Genomic DNA, 19,528 nt, shown 5'->3' with positions numbered 1-19,528 from the left:
CGGAGCCGGATGTGTGGTGGGAAACTACCGAGTACACGCTCAGCTATCGGGTGAAATCACCACCCACGTCACCAGACGCAAACATCGTCGAGCACATCACATATGACTGCTGGGTGTGAAGTTTTCACTGAAGTAAAAATCGCGCTAAATCGTGCTGAAACTATGCTAAACCTGCCGTTCCTGGAGGGACTCCCAAGACAAATGTGACAAACGAGCTTGGATACCTGTCGCGGAGTAGCACGGGACAACTACAAACGAGAAAAGATCAAACAGGGAAGGTTAGGGCTGATGTGACACCAACCTAAACAAACACTACATCATCACTTTGGATGAAGATCACCTAATCATTTATGGCTCTCGTAGCGAATAAAAAATGCAGCTTTTTACATGTGGCGTCATAATGTCGTCGTAACTTCATTAAGATTCTAAAAATAACCATGACCATGAGCAAAGGCAAGACGCTTAAAATAAAAATTACACTTATGTACAAACACTCCTTAACCCTACGTAACACCAACAACAGAACGCGTCATTTTAAGGACCACCGAATGAAATGTCTAATTAAAATTATTTTATTGATCGATTGTGAGACAGATGTAACCATGTCGAAAGTTATTTTGTTTTCCATTCCTTTCATAATCTGATAAATCGAATAAGATCAACTTGAAATATCTTTATAACAGCAGACGGCAATCGCACGTCAAATGAACTTCGAATATCGCTCTCCATATTAAAGACGCTCCGACAGCCTCTTGGCAGTGCTGTGGGCCGGCCGAAACTGGTGCCAAACTCACATCAGCACGCCTCCGATCGGCTCCGAGCGAAAGATACACTGCACAGGCGGCCCACAGCTCTCCGGCGTGACAAACGAGCGTGCATTAAGCCGACCGGCCCCTGAGTGGATTCCGGTGATCGGCCGACCCGTCTGGCGCCGGTGAGCGCTGATCGGCCGTAGGAGCCAGGAAGTGCCGATCGATGCGTTTGCCAAACACTGTAAACATAGCTGTCTGCTTGGCCGCGATATCTGACAGAGCCATCTGACACAGCTCGCCACTCGGCCGGTCGAATTGGAGCGCCCGCCACGGCGGCGCAGGAATCTGAATTGGAATGGGTGGTGCGGGACCGCGTGGCGCGGGTCTCGCTCGGAGCAGCTCCCAGTGGAGCCGACTGACCCGGAGAGCTGCTCCCGCCCGGCTCCCGCCCGACTCACGCCCGGCTCCCGCCTACCGCCGGCCATTGTTGGAGCGACCCGGAGCCAGCGCTGGGCGTTTTTGCGGCGCAGTGTTTTTGGAGTGGGTCTGAAGAGCGCGAACTGTGAGGGCCGCCGTTCACCTAGTGAGACCAGTCGGCAAAGTCAATCGCAGACGACGGAAATAAGGGGAGAAAGCGAAACCGGTCCGAGAAAGAGAAAAAGGCAGCGGAGAAAAACAACAGAGGGAGAACGTATTCTGAGAGAGAATGGAAAGAAAAATGGAAGGAGGACGAGAAGGAGAGAGAGGTAGAGAGGGAGGGGAGAGAGTCAGTCAAAGCACTGCAACTATCAGCAAAACGGATGTGTACGGTCAACGCTGATCGCTACCGTGCAAAACATGCAGTCAATGCAGGAAAAGGCCTTCGCCTGCTATATTTTCCGTGCGGGTATGGTGCTTTGATTTGGGCCTTTTGCACCGATTTCTTGTCACTCAGCAATCATCCAATGTTACCAAGTGCTACGATAATTAACGAAGTTTATTGCAAACCGCGGTATGGGTGACAACTCGTTCGGCTTCATCCAGACATCATACTAAATCTGCACTTGTCAAGGTGTGAATCTGTCTCCAGTCCACAGATGAGGAATGTGAGACAAAAAAATCATCACTGTGTGTGACAGGCTGATAGCAGCACCCAACATAAGTCTCCGGTATTCACGAGCGGCGGGTAAGTCACCGGCAGGCACCCCATCACCGGCTAATTGTGTGAGAACTGCACCCATCAGCGACGGCGCCCGCGGGCACCACAAATCGCCCGTGCGGCCTGTGCAGTAGGGCGGGGCGGGGCGGCTTGTTTCTCTACCGTCCCATACAGACGCTGGCACGTATTACCTCAGCCGCCGGCCGCGGTGGAGGCGTTGCAAATGTGCTTTATGATCGGAATGTGACCGGACCGCCTGCCAACACGTCGGGAGGGTGGGGTACCTCAGGGGAGTGTCAGCGGTCCCACGAGGTGTCGGCGGTCCTCGGGGGAGTGCGCGCTCCTCTGACGCACCATCGCACCGTCACGTTGTCTCGGTGAGCTAATGCCGAGAGCTGAGGAGCGTGAAGAACGCAAACCGATTTGCTGTAAGACACGGTGGCGCGCAACAATACTGGCTCACAACTCAGCAGAGCGGCTACACCGGCTCACAGCTCAGCCGACGCTGTTGTTTACATCCGCTCACCGCCGGGGAAAAAAGGCGTACAGCAGCTCCCGGTGAGGAATGCCTCTGAGGGAGCGTGCGTCACACCCGTCGACCAGACCAGAGCTGGGCGGGACGAAACATAGCAACACGGCGCGCGCTGGCCGCATGCCACCGGCCGCGGCCCGACTTCCAAAACAGAGGTTCGACACGGCCCACCGCGGCAGCACGGCCACGAAATACCGCCCCCTTACCTCCAGCGAGCCCACTTGACCCTTCGCCTTCTCTATCGGCCGTGCTGGTATGCTGGTGGAGTTTCACGGCGGGATGCACTCGGTGAGGATGGTGGTGCTTTTAAAATACTCGACGTGAAGTGGCAAAGATTCGGTTTGGCACGAAAGTTCATGGTTTGTTGAATTACTTAAAATATGATGTGGGCATGGATGGAAAATACAATTGGAATAGGTTATAGCGTGATGTGTCGACCCGACACATGAGCGTGGTTATGACTAATTTCGGTCAGACATGTGGCTGTCAACTTCACTGAGCGATGATAATTGTAAGAACACCGACATGCTTTGGTCTTTGAAGATATCATTGATGAATGATAGTTAAGATCATAAGTTATGCTATCTTCACGTATTGAAGCCTTTCTAACGTTATAGCCAGACCTGAAGCAGCATGCAACAGAAATTGTGCAATGGAGAAATCATACAAAACAAATGGTTCACTGTTCAGAGTAATCACCTCTGCATAAAACAGCAAACAAAAACAAACCCATTCGTGCTTTGAATCCCAGTGGTGGCTGTTCAACTCTTGGAACAAAAAGTTTACTTCTCCATAAAAACGGAGGTCACCTGATGGTCAATTAATCGACTTTGTTCCGCCGATAATCGATTTTGTTCACCAGGCACGAAACAAAGCGTGATCACCGCTGCAGCGCTGCGCAGCGCTGAGAATGGAGCAGCGTCAGTCCTATATAGGCCAGTCTAGGGAAAGCTCCTGAAAGACTGTCCATTTAATCACCAATGATGCCTCATTCCACTCCACTTCGCCTGCATCCTGCGGGGCCGGTTGAGACGCTGTTGAACCGTCAGAGGTCGGTCGGGTCAGGTCACGCTGTGAGCACAGTCCGTCTGCCCAAATGGACCGCACACGGTCCACCGGCGCTCTGTTTGTGTGCATAGTGCACATCGGGGCGTCATCAGGGGCGCCTTACGGCCCGCGTCGCGGTCACAAAACACACACCGGAGACCGGCACACATGGCGAGTGGAAAGGCAGGCACGGGACTCAGTACACAGACAGGTCGGGCTAGGTCCGGTACACGGACAAGGAAAGGAAACACGGCGTCGCTCGGTACACGTAAGACAGGTCACATAGACAGGCCAGGGCAGACAGCGAGCCAGCCAGAAACGGGAGCTAAAACACACGTCACGTAATGCAGACAAAGAGCTCGCAAACAACTTACCCCAGCCAAACACGGCACAAGAGCACGGGCAAGGATCGGACCCGCCACCCCCAGTTCCACTGATTACGTCACGAGACCGCATATCATGAATAGCCGGCGGCATGTCCACATGTGACCGGTTTTGCCGGTTTTGAAGCCGGTGCAAGTCATTTTCTCAGCAGTTGCTGCAGCTCCATAGTGTCCAAAGATAGACACAGACGGCTTTACCTTATTCTTGAGCAGTGGCTATCTTTTTTTGCAGGCTTCAGTTTCCTTCTGAGTCGAGTGAACTTCCGACAATTGAACCCAAAGGTTGGTGTCTCATTGTGATAGATGCAAAATCCTACGTCACTTGCTCACTCCTAACCGTTGGAACGAATGGCGTCACCTCCCACACTGGGCTGTCTTTATTTCTTGTCAATCGGTAGAGCATGACCCGAAAAATGACCTCACTGGCGGGTGAAGCATTGCCTGCTTGCGAGAACGGTTTCAAATAATTTGTCATGTAATGTCATGACCTTGCACAATGCATTTTACTTCCCATTTTATTACGTTCGCACAGTTAAACTTCCAGATTTGCAATCCTTCTATCGTGTCTGGGCCTGGGGTGCAACCGTCATATTTCCTCTGAACTTACCCACTCCCAGCACATGTTAAAAGAAACGATAAAGCTTCTTTAGTGTGATGGCATTGCGATCAGCGAGCTTCCATAGGGCCATGTTAGTGAGCGACATTGGTAGTCGACAATATGATATGACATGCGGCCGGCAACGTCTCAAGGACGTTCATAACTTTCGCTGAAGCTAAATTTAGGCCTCGCAAATTGGCAATCTATCAATTGGTGGTTTATTAGGGTTCCACGAACACTAATCCATGCATGATGGCAATAAGATGCCGGCATCATGTCCCTGTTTATTCCTGGCTGGTATGGGGGAGACTGGAGAGGCGCGGGCTCATAAGAGCATGGTCTTCATCAACGTGGAACGTGAAACGAAGCCATCCTGTGACGGCTCAGAGCTCTAAGATTTACGTTTTTTATATCATCTCAATGATTTCTCAAGTCTAGCGCACGCGGCTAGATATCTTTCATTATCATATGGCATTGGCGGAATCTTCTCGCTTTGGTGCGTTCTGCGAATATCCACGAACACACCAGATCCCACATTATCGGTCTTTCCTGCTCATCTACCTACTCTCACCGCTATTCCGCGTCTCTCTCTCTCTTTCTCTCTCTCTCTCTCTCTCTCTCTCTCTCTCTCTCTCTCTCTCTCTCTCTCTCTCTCTCTCTCTCTCTCTCTCTCTCTCTCTCTCTCTCTCTCTCTCTCTCTCTCTCTCTCTCTCTCTCTCTCTCTCTCCTCTTTCTTTCCCCAGCGATTAGCGATCTGTCTGACCCCGATGCCCTGTCTGCAGCGCCGTGTCAGCAAGGAGCGACCCTCTCGGCCCCCCTCGGTCCGCTCGCTCAGTGTCCTGGCGAGCCAGGCGGGGCCACGGTTCACCTCCGATCACTGAGACCGCTGGCAGGCCGGCCAACTCGGCACCACCGCATGGAAGAGGGACAGCAGCAGCCGGGTGCACACCAGCAGACGCCGGGCCGGGCTCCAAACGAGCCGCCTGCCCGGCCAGAGTACGGAGCGGCGGGGTCTCAGCAAGGAGAACCAGGCAGTCGGGAACACTTACCGTGTCCTTGAGAGTTGAAGTTGGTAAATTTGAAATACAGTTTGCAAAATTTGGCGCCCATGGAAGGCGAATGGCCTGGGAAGAACATAAATTGTGTTTGGCGTGAAATAAAGAAATAAAACGTGTTGATATGCATGCCATCACGTTCTGATGATCGAGTCAGGCAGCCCATTTTTCAGTTACCTGAACTCACCAGTCACCACTGCATGCCTTCTTTTGCAATTATGGCATGACGATGCATGATTTATACTATACACTTTACAGAACTGTTCATGTTGCAGCGTTCTCTGCAATAGGTATGCATCATTTGTTGTTGAACCTTTCTGACAAGCTATAACCGTTTCAGAATAAATTGACGCACTTTCTCTAACAGCTAGCTTAAAAATCCCTCGATGTGTCACGCGAGTGGTCGTAACTTCCTGCTAATTCTTTCGGCAAATTCAATGAACAATGGACGAAAACCTTATTGAATGGAGGATAAAATCGCCTGTCTTTCCTGTCATGACCTCATCAAATCTTTCCCGTCGAGGAAAAAATATCCCAGTGCATATTATCACTGACCATGTGCATTGCAGCAAGCATAGATCATGAGTGAAAATAATGTGAAGCTGCTTACCCGATCGTAATGTATTGGCCGTAGTTCCATAACGTCCTCCGAGGACTTTCGCCGGAAAGACGCAGACCATTTATCGTAAGACAGTGAAGTCGTTTATTCGGACTGAACTTCTATCAGCTAAGCTGGTAGGGCAATGTCATTGACAATCTAAATCAGCGTCAGGACTTCAGTCGACCATCGCCCATTAGTAGTGAGATCATTCCGCTCCTCCTTATCCACTTTATCAAAATATTAGCTTAGCGCATTCATCCGATTATCCTTCGTTATACTTCCCGTACAATCCGCCGTAACGAGGTAGCGATAGCCCGGAGAATGACACCGTAGCATGTCACTGAAAGGTCACTCCTGACAGGCTCACCTTACAGCTGTGCACACCATACTTAGGTGTTGGCTTCATTCCACTGAAAGGTATGCTTACGAGGCATGCAACGCCACATGCTCGCACGCGTCTGTCCCGCCCCACCTCACCCATCTCGCCTCCCCAGGAGGCGCCCAGGTCTTCCATATGTCGCACCAAGGCCGCTCACAGCCCAGGTCGCTCCCAGATCAGCCCCGGGGTCCCTCAGGTCACCCTCAGGTCATCCACAAGTCTCTCCAGGCTGACCCCAGGTCTTCCACAGGTCAGGTCACCCCCAGGTCACCAGCTTACCTGCAGAGCCCGTCCGGGGTGGGCGTGTTGGGACTGGACGGCACCGACAGTACGACAGTGACCCAGGTTGTCCACAGGTCAGGTCACCCCCGGTCTCCCCTGGTTACCCCTGGTTGCCCACCTACCTGCAGAGTCCGTCTGGCGTGGGCGTGTTGGGGCTGGGCGGCACCGGCAGCGGTCCACCGATGTTGCATTGGGCGCAGATGATGTGCTCGGCCGGATTGTCACAGGTGAGTTTCAGAGGCTGGGTGGGCGGCAGGCGCACCCCCAGCAGCAGTTCCGGCTGCAGCGGCAGCGCCGAGGACAGCGGCTCCCGCAGGTGCTCCATGACGTGGGAGGGTCTTCAGAGGAAGGTGATCTCCGGCTCGGAGGGAGGTTTTGTCGGCCGATGAAAGACGTGTCACGGCTCAGGAGCGCCCCCGACTGGGCGTGGCAGCGCGACCGTCACGGCTGGAAAACTGTCACAGTCTGACTGCCACAGACAGGCGGCTGCTGGTTTTGTGAACAGTTCAGCGGCAGTTCGAGAAGTCCCGCTCTGTCTGCAACTTTTGGACGGAGTTCAGGAGTGTTTTCTGTGGGTCTCACAAATCATCAGCTGTCATGCTGGCTAATGTCTCGCCCAAGTGCTCCTGACGTGTCTCGCTGACGTCTTGACCTCTCACAGTGTCTCACAGTTCTCACCGGTCTCTCGTCTCACACAGCCCTCTCACTCAGTCGTCTCACCACTGACAGCGCGCGCACACCGCCGTACCGGTTGGGATGGGCGCGTCGCACCCCAGTCGGGGTCGCCAGTCGCCACCGCTGCCAGCTGGCCGCACGCACCTTGCGAAATGGCGCGCGCGCCGCGCTCGTTGATAAATATGCCGCACCTGCGACGAGAGGTGAAGATGGTGCCGATCGGCGCCCCCGGGAGGTCGGGGAGGTCCTCAGCTCAGTCGGCTGTGTGGGCGTGAGCGGAGTGTCCAACACAGCCAGACGGATGGTATGGTGGTCGGTCCGGAGCTCGAACTCTCGCTCAGTCTGCCACTCGGTCTGGCACTGCCACAATGCGGTGATTACTCTAATCAAACCGCGAGCCGCGATTGGCCACGACAGCTGTCACAATTCGCGGGCGATAAAGGCAAGCCCGGTTAGACCGCTACTCGAAACTGTCGGCCAATATAAATCGCGCGTCACCGCTCGTAAGCTATTTTAGCCTCACTAACACGGCCAAACAATTTCACGGCGCCAGAGGTAGTTTTCCCAACACTTGGCACCACCGAGCAGCGTGGCCGCTTCCAGTTCCCGGAAGGTCTTCGTCCTTATCACGGAAGGTTCCGTTTCCGCAACAAGGCCTGCGACACCACACAGTACACCGGACACTAATGAACTATATCACGCACCTCCAGCAGCAGCCCCTGGTGCTCACTGCTTCCTCAGTCCGTCCCTCCTGTCACGCCGTCCCCAGCACACACTCCCACGGCCCGTCGCCACGGCGCTCGGTCAACACAGCGACACGCGCGACACACTGTCCACGACTCGGATCGCGGCGGCGACTCGACTGCGCCAGCCCTCCCTCAGCCGCCGCCGCGACGGGCTGGGACGGCGGCCGGCGACCGCAGCGCCACCTGGACAGACGGCAGGCGCCTCCTCGGCGGCGGCCGGGCGGCGGGGGCGTGAGCTGCAGGGGCCGCGACCCCCTGCCGTGCCGCCGCCGCTACTGCGGGGCCTGGGAGCCCGGCCCGCTACCCGAACAATGTGTCGTAAAGGAGGATATTGCCGATAACGTTTGGTATGTTTGCTCTGGCATTATGAACCCCAAGCTGCGTGAAATATGAGGGATTACATAGCTAACGGTACAATGCTAACCGTTCTAGTCCGTTGATAAATGCATCTGCATTCAAATGATATTGCTCATGAAAAAGGACTAACGCTTCAGGGGTTCAACGCTTGGTTTGATCAGATGAAACAGGCTTAGCTCTAGCATGGACAAATTGATCGCGTTTAGACGTAAACCCTAGAACAACTGTGAAGGAGAACTATGTCGCACAGTCGTGTTTACAAGAAAGAAAACAATCAGCATTCAGCTGGATAATGCGAGCGCGCAGTAGAACAATGTGCATTCTGCATCCGTCACAACAATTACATGTATCTATTCATGCCCAACGAAAATATATCCTTGATCTCTGAAATTTAGCTATATGAAAGTGCTTTACAGAAAGTAAAGCACTATATGAAAGTGCTGTATAACCACAAAACGACGACAGAAATATAGCCACATCAGCTTTATTTTGAAGGTTTTCATCACCAGCCTGAGGTAATAAAAGTCGCATACCGCGAACGTTGCTATGATTCTGAGACCACAGACACATCTTATAGTCACATCATCTGACGGTAGTGTTATGCTCTGTTTTACTGTGTGATTACTGTCAACATAATCGGCTTCAGACATGAATCAGCGTGATAAAATAGGGAGTTGTTGCAGCACATTACACAGATAGAGGGGACATTTTGACTGGCCTGGCAGCCGGTGATGTAACTGTCGGTGAGCTCATAGCAATTAGGTGAGAATGTTACTGGTGTTGTTCTTGGCAACAGCGCCCAATACCGCTCGCTAGCGGCAGCTTTTACGTCGAACAATGGACCTTACCGACCTCAAACGGGAATATTTTTTTCTTATTCTAAAGCACAAGCATCGAGAATGTTCTGGCAATGTGTCGCATATCTTGGTTAATGGTAATGAGCATCTCTATCCTGTTCCCTGTCTTCCGCCATGCTCGTTTATTTGAAGAGTGAATAGGACCACCCGTCTGCTGTCAGCAGGCACACAGTTGCCACCAATTACGCCATTACCCCATTTGTATCCCTCACCGCTCGGGCTGGTATCACACCCCTCCCGTCTGATACTGTACCATTAGCCTCATTAGACCGTGCGCTATCACCCCATTACCCCAGTGTGTAAGGTCGACTCCCGGGAACACTACCCACGGCGTCCCAACCCTGCGGGCCGTCTAACAACAGCTGTGGGTTCGTCGTCATACACCACCGTAACAGCCAACACACGTGGAACAGCCGAGTGTGCTACGAAGAACGGGAGGCATACGGGCGTAGGAGTGTAAGGGAAAGGGGAAACAGGCAGCTGTCGAATTCAGCAGACATATCCGTGTGACATTGGTCCGTGAAGGTTGTCCGTCTAATTTGGGAGCTAATCTCCCGCAGGGAGAACGTCGGATTAGGAGTGGACCGGCTATTCAACAGCATTGCTGTCATGACGTCATAATGCTATTGCCGAAACCAGTTGGCTTAGGATTGGCCTTGAACATCGCTAGACCACATGTCCTTGCAAACCCCTGTGTCCGCCTTGGCAAAATTTGACTCCTTCCTTCACCGAAAGTCAACTCTCCTTGCATTCCTACAACCGACGCAGCGAAAGAAGAGCTAACGGACCTTCAAGCCATCCTCCACGGCTCTGTCACCGCTCAGCCGCGTGCTGAACTTACCACACCGCGTCGCTAGGGTCGCTAACCGCTTCTGATCACGGCAGGGAAGAGTGGATTCCGGCAGAGTCGTGTCGGGCGGCAGTTGGCGGTTGGGACTAACGCGCCTGTCACGACCGCCAGCTACCCCTGTGGGAAGCACAACCGCGCTATTTTTGCAGCGGAAAAAAGCGGACTGTGCAACTGGACTCTATGCCTTCAGTCAATAATATAGATAAATAATAGATAAATGAGGTCACAAATCACCATACGACAGCTAATCAAGCAAAAGATCCTGGATCACCAATAGGTCACCAGCAGGTCACCGTGGGTCACCGGTGGAGTCACCACACTGGGGTCAGCGGAGGGGTCACCGGTGGTGTCGGATGGGGTTCGCTGGCGCCCTGACGGCTCGGAATGAATGGCCAGTCGGCACGGGTCACGACCCCTCTCCCCTCCCCAGCCCGGTGGCGTGTCCGCTCCAAATGAGATAGAACCGCAGCCGTCACGCGCCACAGCGGCGGTGACGACGGCGGTGAAAAGGTGGTGACGGCGGTGGCAGTGGTGGTGAAAAGGCGGTAAAGAGGTGCTGAAAGAACGGGGCGGCGCCGGGGTACGAAGAAGGGGTGAGGCCAAGTTTGACGGTGACGGCAGCGGAAACGGTCGCAAATTCGCGGCGTTAGCCCATGCGACACAAATTACCACGCCGTCTGCTGCGCGTACTACGAACTCGCCGCTCGCGCAGACACGCCCGGCGGTCTAGCTGTGACCGAAATTCGTCTGTTTCCGATCCAATTACTCTGGTCCCCTCGAATCGCGCCAGCCGCAACGTCAGCTCATTACTAAGGCAGCGTTCGGTCATGGTCTACAGACGACCCAATGCATTTATTATCCATAAAACCGTGACGCCCTCCGTCTAGCGATTCTGGGAAAATGTCGATAAAACTATATGTCACACGATGCCTTCATTTGTTACAACTTTCTGAAGAAAAAATATGCACGCCTGACAACTGGAACTTGTGGTTATGCATTTATCATCAACGCTTGAATGGTAAATATACAGACAGTTGATACATTACGTCTAGCACAAATGATTACGCCACAATTATGAACGATCCAACATAAATTCCTGCTGAGCCAACGAAACCCCAGAGTTGTTCCCCTTATTGACAAAACAAACTCCGGTTCGAGTTCTCATAGCCCAGTGCGTCGAAGCCAAGTTATTGAGCGATTGGTAACAGCCAAAGATAATTTATAAAGCGCGTTATAGTGCGCAGCATTTGCAAGGAGACAAGGTTAACCGTATCCTTAAAAAGTACGAAAGCAATATGATGGTATAAACTCTTGTTGGTTCAGTGTTCACAACCCATTTATATTATGTATTTCTGATTCTCAGAAAAGTATTGGTTTTGACTTGTGAGTGCTAATAGGTACATCCACTGCCTTTCGACTTCTTTATGTAAAAAACGATGTTGGCCAGCAGTAGCTGTTTCAAAACGAAGCTGTTAGCTGATTTTATAATTTCACCCAACAACAGCTACAGGTAAATTAAGCCTGATCAGTCATTTCGTCAATTTCATTTAGTCAATTAATCATAGAAGCGACCGGGCTATGAACAAATCTACAGCAAGTCAAGGGCATTATGCTTTTCTTATTTATCGCAAATAGCAAATCACAAGCGCATGCAAATGCAATGACTATGAGCAAAGTTATCACAGAGATGCTATAGAACCCTCATACACCCAGCGCTCCCGGATCAAGCACGCTAAATTCAGAGGACATAATTCTGTCACGAGGCTCCAGCGCTAGTTAAGCTGGTCGATTGTTATCAAAGATAGCGTCTCCCTGCGGCCGGCGAAATTCCGCCAAACTGCGGCCGCTTTGTCTCCAGTCAAGTAGTGTCTGTTCTCCGCGGAGAAAGCCGTCCTGTTCGCGGGGTAAACATCGTCTCCGGCGGGCCGGACGGCCGGCGCATACATCAGCCGGTGGTCGTGTTTACAAAAACGCTCACGGCAACGGGACAGGACATGAGTAGGCGGACCATCGATCTCCAGCCGGACCACGCCCCCTCCCTTCTCCCCCCTCGCGCCAGGTTTTGCCACTATGGCAGAGTGCTGACCGCGCGGACCCAGTGCAGTGGAGAGACCATCCGAAAGGTCACCCCAGTTTGGGCGAGTGAAAATGCCGAGAGAGAATCACTGAAGATGAAATTGTGGTCGCCTTGTGCTAAACCAACTAGCCTATTGGTGGTTGAACCCACATTTCTCAAAATATGATCCTCCAAGACCCCACCCAAACATTCAATGACATCATAACTCGAGGTATCTCGTATGTCTACGCGCTCTATATGTGGCTGTTAAATAAACATATTGCAAATATTGTGTATCCGAGGCTGATAATCAAAATCGCAGCCCGAGGCTGAATGTAGTTTGCCTTCCCACAGCCTGCACAAAATAAACATCAGCATGTTTGGTGTTTCCTTTCTTAGAAATGCACTTGGCCGCAATATCGATCTGCCAGGCTTCCCATTGATGTCGTGCGCCGTCAGTCAATACCCCACAGCTGACACACTGATGCACACTGTCGCTATGCGTGCGCGATTTCAGACTCTGGCACCGAGCGCGCCGGAGCGAGAGACTGAGAGGGCCGGGAGGGACAGAGGGCTGGGTGCCGCGGATCGCGCCAGCTGCCCGACCATTTGTCACCGATCGTCTCATATCGGCCTCTCAGCCGGCTCAAAGTGTGAATATTAATCACAGGGGTCGAGCCAGACGGGACCACCAGCCTGGTGACTCGCCGTCCTGACACGGGCGCAGAAAGAAGCCCAGTAATGCATGAGAGAGCGGACCGGACGCTGGAACACTGGAGGAAAACGGTGCCGCCGGACGACAGTGATTTAATCCCTCCGATAGTGGACGGTATTTTTAGACACGACCCAATCCCCCGCGTGGGTAGAACTTGGATGTAACGTTCACGACAGAGCCGCCAGGGTCATGGGGATCGGTGGTATCGCCAGAATGGGTTGTAGCAAATCCAATGCTATCGACGTATCTGAAAGTGATAGTAACGGAGTGCTCTTGTTCGAGACCAACGACCCATTCGGCATAGTGATATCCCATTCGCTAATTTTAACTCCATAATTTTATTTTTATGACCATCATTTTTAATCTCGATAATGAATACGAGACGAGGCCTACAAATTAGATACATGGGCGCCGGCGAAAGTGGCAATAATTTACAGAGATCATAGCATATGAATGACGAAATGTGCAATCAGGCGCGGTCGTTTGCCGCTGTACCAACCAGACCGAATTGGACCAATGGTCCCAGTGGTCCAGCGCGTCTCACCAACGCTGCCCGGACCAAATCGGACCAACGGTCCCAGCTAATCCCAGCGGTCCAGCGCGTCACACCCTGCACTGTGGGACAGCGGGTTAAATAACGAACCAAAGACGGCCCCGCCCTGCCTGGACAGAGTCATGTCAATAGTGGCGCGGCGCGCCGAACATGATTCAAAATTCCACTTAGCTCGATGGCCAATAAAACTGAAAGCTGGGCCGTCGCGCGGCGGCTCTGTCTCGTTCACAATGCAAATGAGCTTCATTTGAGTGACACGGATGGAGCTTATCATCGCGGAATCATCTCCCGTCTGAGCAATGCATCGCTCTGTCCCCGCAGCCGACCCCCGCACTCCCTGCTCTCCCCACTCCGCTGCTCTCTCCAGCCATAGAGACGGCCGCTGAATCATCAGAATTATGTATGATGGGTGTCATTTGGGCCACAATGGTCTGCCAGTCGCGAAATGCTGGCCAGCCGCCCTTTGACCTATTGCCGATCGTCGACTCAATAATAAATCGGCCGTCGGGCCGCCGCCCTCGCCTGGTACGAACAGAAATCTATCGCTGTGATATGTAAAAGTCAAAGAGGGGTGCCATTGGGTCTGAAACATATCCGGCTAACAAATGCCCCGCGGGAAATTTGATGCAAAATTTCTTATACACGCCCAGAGCGACTGACCATTGCGTTGCATTCTAACACGCCGCGCCCCAATGCCCAGCCCAAAAGGCAGCGAACTAAAGCCAGCGATATATAGCATCTGCACCTTACAAATGACTGCTCAATAACAGACCAAATGACCTCAAAAGGATTTCAAAGGTTTCGTTCCTGTCCAACTGCTAATCGGTTTCATACTGCCTTTGACTTCGTCTGTGCTAAATTTCTGCGCAGAAGGTAGACGGAATCAAGCTTTAAGCTAATTTCATCCATCTCACTCGCGCCTTCGATCGCGGCGCCTTATTACACAGTTCAGCGCCGCTCCTCTACAGAAGTCAAAATAGGCCCGGCTGGTCCGCTCGGATAAAAGGCTCGCAGGGTTCCGAAGGAGACGGAGGCGGGTAATGGGTAGCGAAGGTGGCGAGGATCTGATACTGAGTCTGGAATATGGGTACGAGCTCAGGTTTTGTGTCCCCTCTCGGTAGCTTCAAATAGTTGGGCCCTTTCGACCGTACGGGTCCCGATGAAATTCCTGGATACAGCACACTGTGACTGTGATTGTGGATGTGACCTGACCTGTGACTATCTCCGACTGTAACTGCTACTGTCACAGCTACTATGTGCCTGCCACTCTCTGCTGTGTGACGTTGGCTGAGCAGACTGTGATAGTGATCAGTAACGGCTCTGTGAGTGCCTCTAAGCTGTGACTGTGAAATGGTCACCGGCTGCACCCCGAGGGAGGTATGCCTTAGCGCGCCTGTGTGGGTGGCCCCTCACGGCACGCCGCCTTTGGCTCGACCGTACCCCATTCAGCCAGTGTGGCAGTACATCCGATTAGCATCACACAGGAATCGTGTTGAATTCGATTTGATTGGATCGGCACCGGTAGGGTCGAATGGATTCAATTAGGCTCGCATTCAGACCGAACGTGGTGGTCGGCGGGCGTCTGGCTCTCCGTGTTATAACTGGCAGCGGGCGGAGGGCGGTGCGCGGTGGGCGGTGGGTGGTGGGCGGTGGGCAGCGGACGGAGCGGCGGGCGGTGGGCGAAGGCAGATGAGCGGTGGGAGGAGGGTGGTGGGTGGTGGGTGAAGGGCAGCGGACGGAGGGTGGTGGGTGGAGGGCGGTGAGCGGTGACCGGAGAGCGGAGAGCGGTGGTCGGCGGGCGTCTGGCTCTCCGTGTTATAGCTGGCAGCGGGCGGAGGGCGGTGCGCGGTGGGCGGTGGGTGGTGGACGAAGGGAGGTGGACGGTGGGAGGTGGGCGGTGGGAGGTGAGCGCTGGGAGGTGGGCTCTCCTGAGCCTGAACAAGCAGCCCGCGTTGGTGAGCGGTGGGCGGGAATCCGAGAGCGGTGGTCGGTAGGCGGTAGGCAGAGAGCGATGGGCGGTGTTCTTACGGTGGGCGGTGGACAGCAGCAGGTGGACGGTGGGCTGGGAGCCGAGAGCGGTGGGCGGTGGAACATCGCTCCGATGATTCAGCGGGAGGCGGCTCGCCATCGCTCTGCATAAAAGCCGGTAAGTGGACCGGGCCGGGGGCGCCTTTGTGTGCGGTAAGCGATGTTGTGGCCACAGAGCGGCCTGCTGGTCTCAGCAGCCGCTGGGCCGCTGTTCAGCCGAGTGTGTCGGTCTGCTGACACCAGCGACCGCTGGCTGAATGGGTCAGACACGGGGATCGACCGGCACGCGCCGCCGGGGCAGCCGAATACTGGCCGGGGTGGACAGAGGGCAGAGAGGGCAGAGTGAGAGAGGAGAGAGGGCGACAGGCCATCCAGGGATTAAACACAAAGAATACAGCTATAAAGGCCATGCTATTCCGTAACCATTTAGGGTGAAAGCAAGCTCGGCAATAAACAGCCATCACTGCAATTCCATTATGCCGAATGCTCAAGCTGCATAGCGGTATTAGGTTGGGTGCTAGAAACAAGCTTTGCCGCATGACAAATGTTTATGAACTTCTTTGCATTCCAATCAGCGTTGACTTAAATGGTTTTCTGTCTCCGGTTTGGATTGAAATCATTGTGCCATCACTGGAGACGACCTCATGCATTCCAATATCCCTCCACCGACAACTAAGCGACTGTGGGTCGCAAACAACAGATTCGACTCTCAACTGTTGGAAAATGATGTCTTCTGTTGTGGATTTTCTAAAGAAAGTTTCCAGCCTTCAACGAAAGCGACTGGTGAGGAATTCAAAGTAGGCAGGGTTTGTCAGAATATGTGATCAGCTTTCCGTCGACTTCTTTTCAAACACAAGAATAGAGGCCGGAGAGGAGCTGAATGCAAAACAGCATCCGCCATTTGGGTGCGTCTAAATAAGAAAGAAGCTCCGCTACCGAACGCGTTACGACGACATTGTGGAGGGAGAAATCTCTCAAAAATCAAAAACGTAAGTCGATGGCCGATGGAATGTTCTTTTATCAAATGGATGGTGACTGCATCTGGGCTTAGACGTTGGCGCTGAGTGATTGGTGTTAAATGCCGTGCCGTCGCGTGGATTGCCCTATCCTCACACAGCACTGACCAAATACCGGCTCCTGACTGTAGATGACTCAGCAGCAGTGAGTCAACACCGTGGGTGAGCCGACCAGAGTCACCCACTCTGACTCCAGCACGCGGATATTGATCCGAAACTACAGCCAATACCACTGACTCATGACCGGGCCACTATGGGGCTGAGGCGGAGTACCAATTAGGTACCCTTCTACGTGACCGCTCCAGCAACCGCTAGGAAGGCGATCTCACATAGAAACGAGCTACATGAAACGAGAAACAGTGCAGGATCGGATTGGATTTGACAGCTCTTTTTTGAATGAGACTCGTGGCCACCGGCTGGACTCAACAGAAGACGGATTTGGTGAGAGCTTAGCTGCAACAAAGAGCCGGACTTGCTGGCAGTTTTAATGAGATCGCTCGTCATAATGTCAGGTACGGGCTAAAGCTGTGCGAGTTTTGCTGATGGGGTGACCGGTACGAAAAACATACACCAATGCTATTAAAACGATGCGGTTTACATTGTGAGATGGAAGAGCAAAACAGGACCAGTTCTGACGATCACTCTCAAGAAAAGCCACCTGAGAAAAATCGGCACCACGTTTGCCAGCATTGTCCAAAGCTTTCATCCCGCGGGTCGTATATTAGATAGTGCTAAAGCCGGGAACAATTTATGAGACCACGAAACTGCCAAACTGGTGTTAAGAGCTTTCGACACAGAAGGGATGCTGGCATTTAAATCTCCAGAACGTCAAGGGCGGATCAGCTAGAAAAAGGATACCTGCCGAATACGAGAGCGACTCTAAAATGCAACAAAAAGCAAAGAAACAATGCTCGTACTTTGCTTCGTCTTGCACTACAGAAAGAGTACAAAATGTCATGGTTACAAAGCCATAGCCAGTCATTGTCCAGATGATGCAGTCATTTAGGTTTTTGAGTGAACAACATTTTGCTTTTGCAGTGTGCAGAACCACAGTTTGCGAACAGTGATTTGAGGCGGCAGCTGTAAATGGTCGCACACGGACAAAGATGAGAACAATAGAATCGCCATCACGTGGAAAACCCGCCACCACTCACCTGACTTGTGGCGAATGAAGCGTAAACCAGGGAAGCCACGTCACTGTCGAGAGCAGCACCCGGACACATGTCGAAAGCACGGTCGAACATATCGACGAGATCAGAACTAGCACGCTGGCTGCCCACTGCACCATATCTGTTATTATTCCACGATAGCGGGCAGTAACACACCTCACAGACGCACCAACCACTCCACACTACACCGGGAAACAGACTGACCAGGACAGGAAGACGTGGACGACACCCGGTGCTTTCCTCATCGGCGTACAATTAATGGATCTTTTGGTCACGACTTGAGGTGTTAACTCCATTCATCTCATTCGCAGTTCGATGTCGTACATGTTCATTGTGTACTATGCATCAACAAAAATCCAGTTCTTTGCAGGTGGTGGGTTTACAATATTGGTTTTCCCGATGGAGTTAACGGCTCATGATGACATCAGCGGAAGAACTGTGTTCAATTCCAGGCTTTTGCCTCGGCATCCGATTAAATCCACACAACTGTGATCAGCACTGCATTATGCCTTATCATCGCTGACCAAAAACCAGCCCCACATACATACATTTTTATCAGCTCCTGCAAATGTCGTCATCTCTGCGGACTCTGCGTTTCTATATTTCGTCCCGTCGCTTTTGCGTGTCTTTTTTATATCACATTTGGTTCCATATCGAACCCTTCCCTTGGCTGCCGTGGTGTATCCACGGCCCCATGACACCCCTATGCGTTTTCACTCGCATCCACTGTCTGCCGCGAGTGTTTACATCCGGGTATGCCGGATTCCTCGGCATGCCGTACGTGTTTCCACCCCGGGTCCCTCGGCGGTCGCACGGCCACCAATCGATACGGCGCGCACTGCGTTCACATCGTGTGATTCATTGATCCGACCGTGCCTCTGCGGTCCTGGTGTAAGATCCGTCCACCCTGTGTGATCTACACCTTTTTACACCCAATTTAGAAGGCAGTGCACACATTTCAGTAATAGGGCAGGCAATTTCGACAGTACAGCATAGTCTGTCTATGACGAACTGTCGAAATCGGTTGCACTTTTACTGAACTGTGTGCACCATGTCTATCGGCCGTAAAAAGGATCCGACCGACGAATGATTCACTAATCCGATCATATTGATACATGCAGTGATCCATTCGTCTGACCTTCCATCCAGTGTGATCCATTGATCCACTCATTCACACCGTGTGATCCATTGATTCGCTCATTCATACTATGTGTGACCCATTGATTGCTGCGGCCAAAAGGCCACCCGGTTGGTGCCACGGTCAGAGTGTCGGTGCCACACCCGAGTTCACGTACCCTGACCGGTCGTCGGCTCCCCGGCGCGGCACGTTCACAGTGGGATTGTCAAAATTTGAAGGTAAATCGCAACACCAACGACGGTAAATGATCAGCTCGTCAGCTTTGGGTACATACACATTTGTCTGGATGGGCAACATCCAGTAAGAGTCATAAAAATATAATACAAATATCACCCATATCTCTCTAAATCGTTCCATATCGTCCCGTGTCACCTCGCACGACCTGAAATCGTTTGTTCACACCGTAGCATCCAAGCTCTCTTCACCCTGCGACTGTAGCGGCGCCGGCCAGCACGGGCCATCGATCTCGATGAACTGTCCGCCGCCGGAGCCGGCGATCGTCTCCGCTTTAATGGCAGACGGCCACCGGTCGTAGCAGAACGCCAATCGATGGGCGGCCGGCGTGACTGGCGATGGGCCGCCGCGAACGGTGGGCGACGCC

At 52.7% G+C, this 19,528-nt stretch overlaps 1 protein-coding gene across 6 annotated transcripts in view; it reads right to left on the bottom strand.

Moving 5' to 3' along the window:
- Nucleotides 1–19,528, bottom strand: part of LOC122386865 (eye-specific diacylglycerol kinase-like) — a 180,068-nt gene that overhangs the window by 133,819 nt on the left and 26,721 nt on the right. The window contains exon 1 of one of the 6 annotated variants that reach the window (XM_043376608.1): nt 6,890–8,465. The exons of 4 other annotated variants lie outside the window; for them this stretch is intronic. In XM_043376608.1, the coding sequence (XP_043232543.1) occupies nt 6,890–7,092 (203 nt within the window). In that variant the 5' untranslated portion in view covers nt 7,093–8,465. Of the gene's footprint in view, nt 1–6,889; nt 8,466–19,528 lie in introns of those variants that run through there. One more of the 6 variants, XM_043376566.1, reaches the window with a different exon arrangement.

The sequence above is a fragment of the Amphibalanus amphitrite genome, unplaced genomic scaffold (assembly GCF_019059575.1).
Source record: "Amphibalanus amphitrite isolate SeventyFive unplaced genomic scaffold, NRLGWU_Aamphi_draft 000016F_arrow, whole genome shotgun sequence".
In the NCBI taxonomy this organism is placed as follows: Eukaryota; Metazoa; Arthropoda; class Thecostraca; order Balanomorpha; family Balanidae; genus Amphibalanus; species Amphibalanus amphitrite.
The sequence above is the reverse complement of the archived record's forward strand: the minus strand, read 5'-3'. Positions and strand labels throughout refer to the sequence as shown.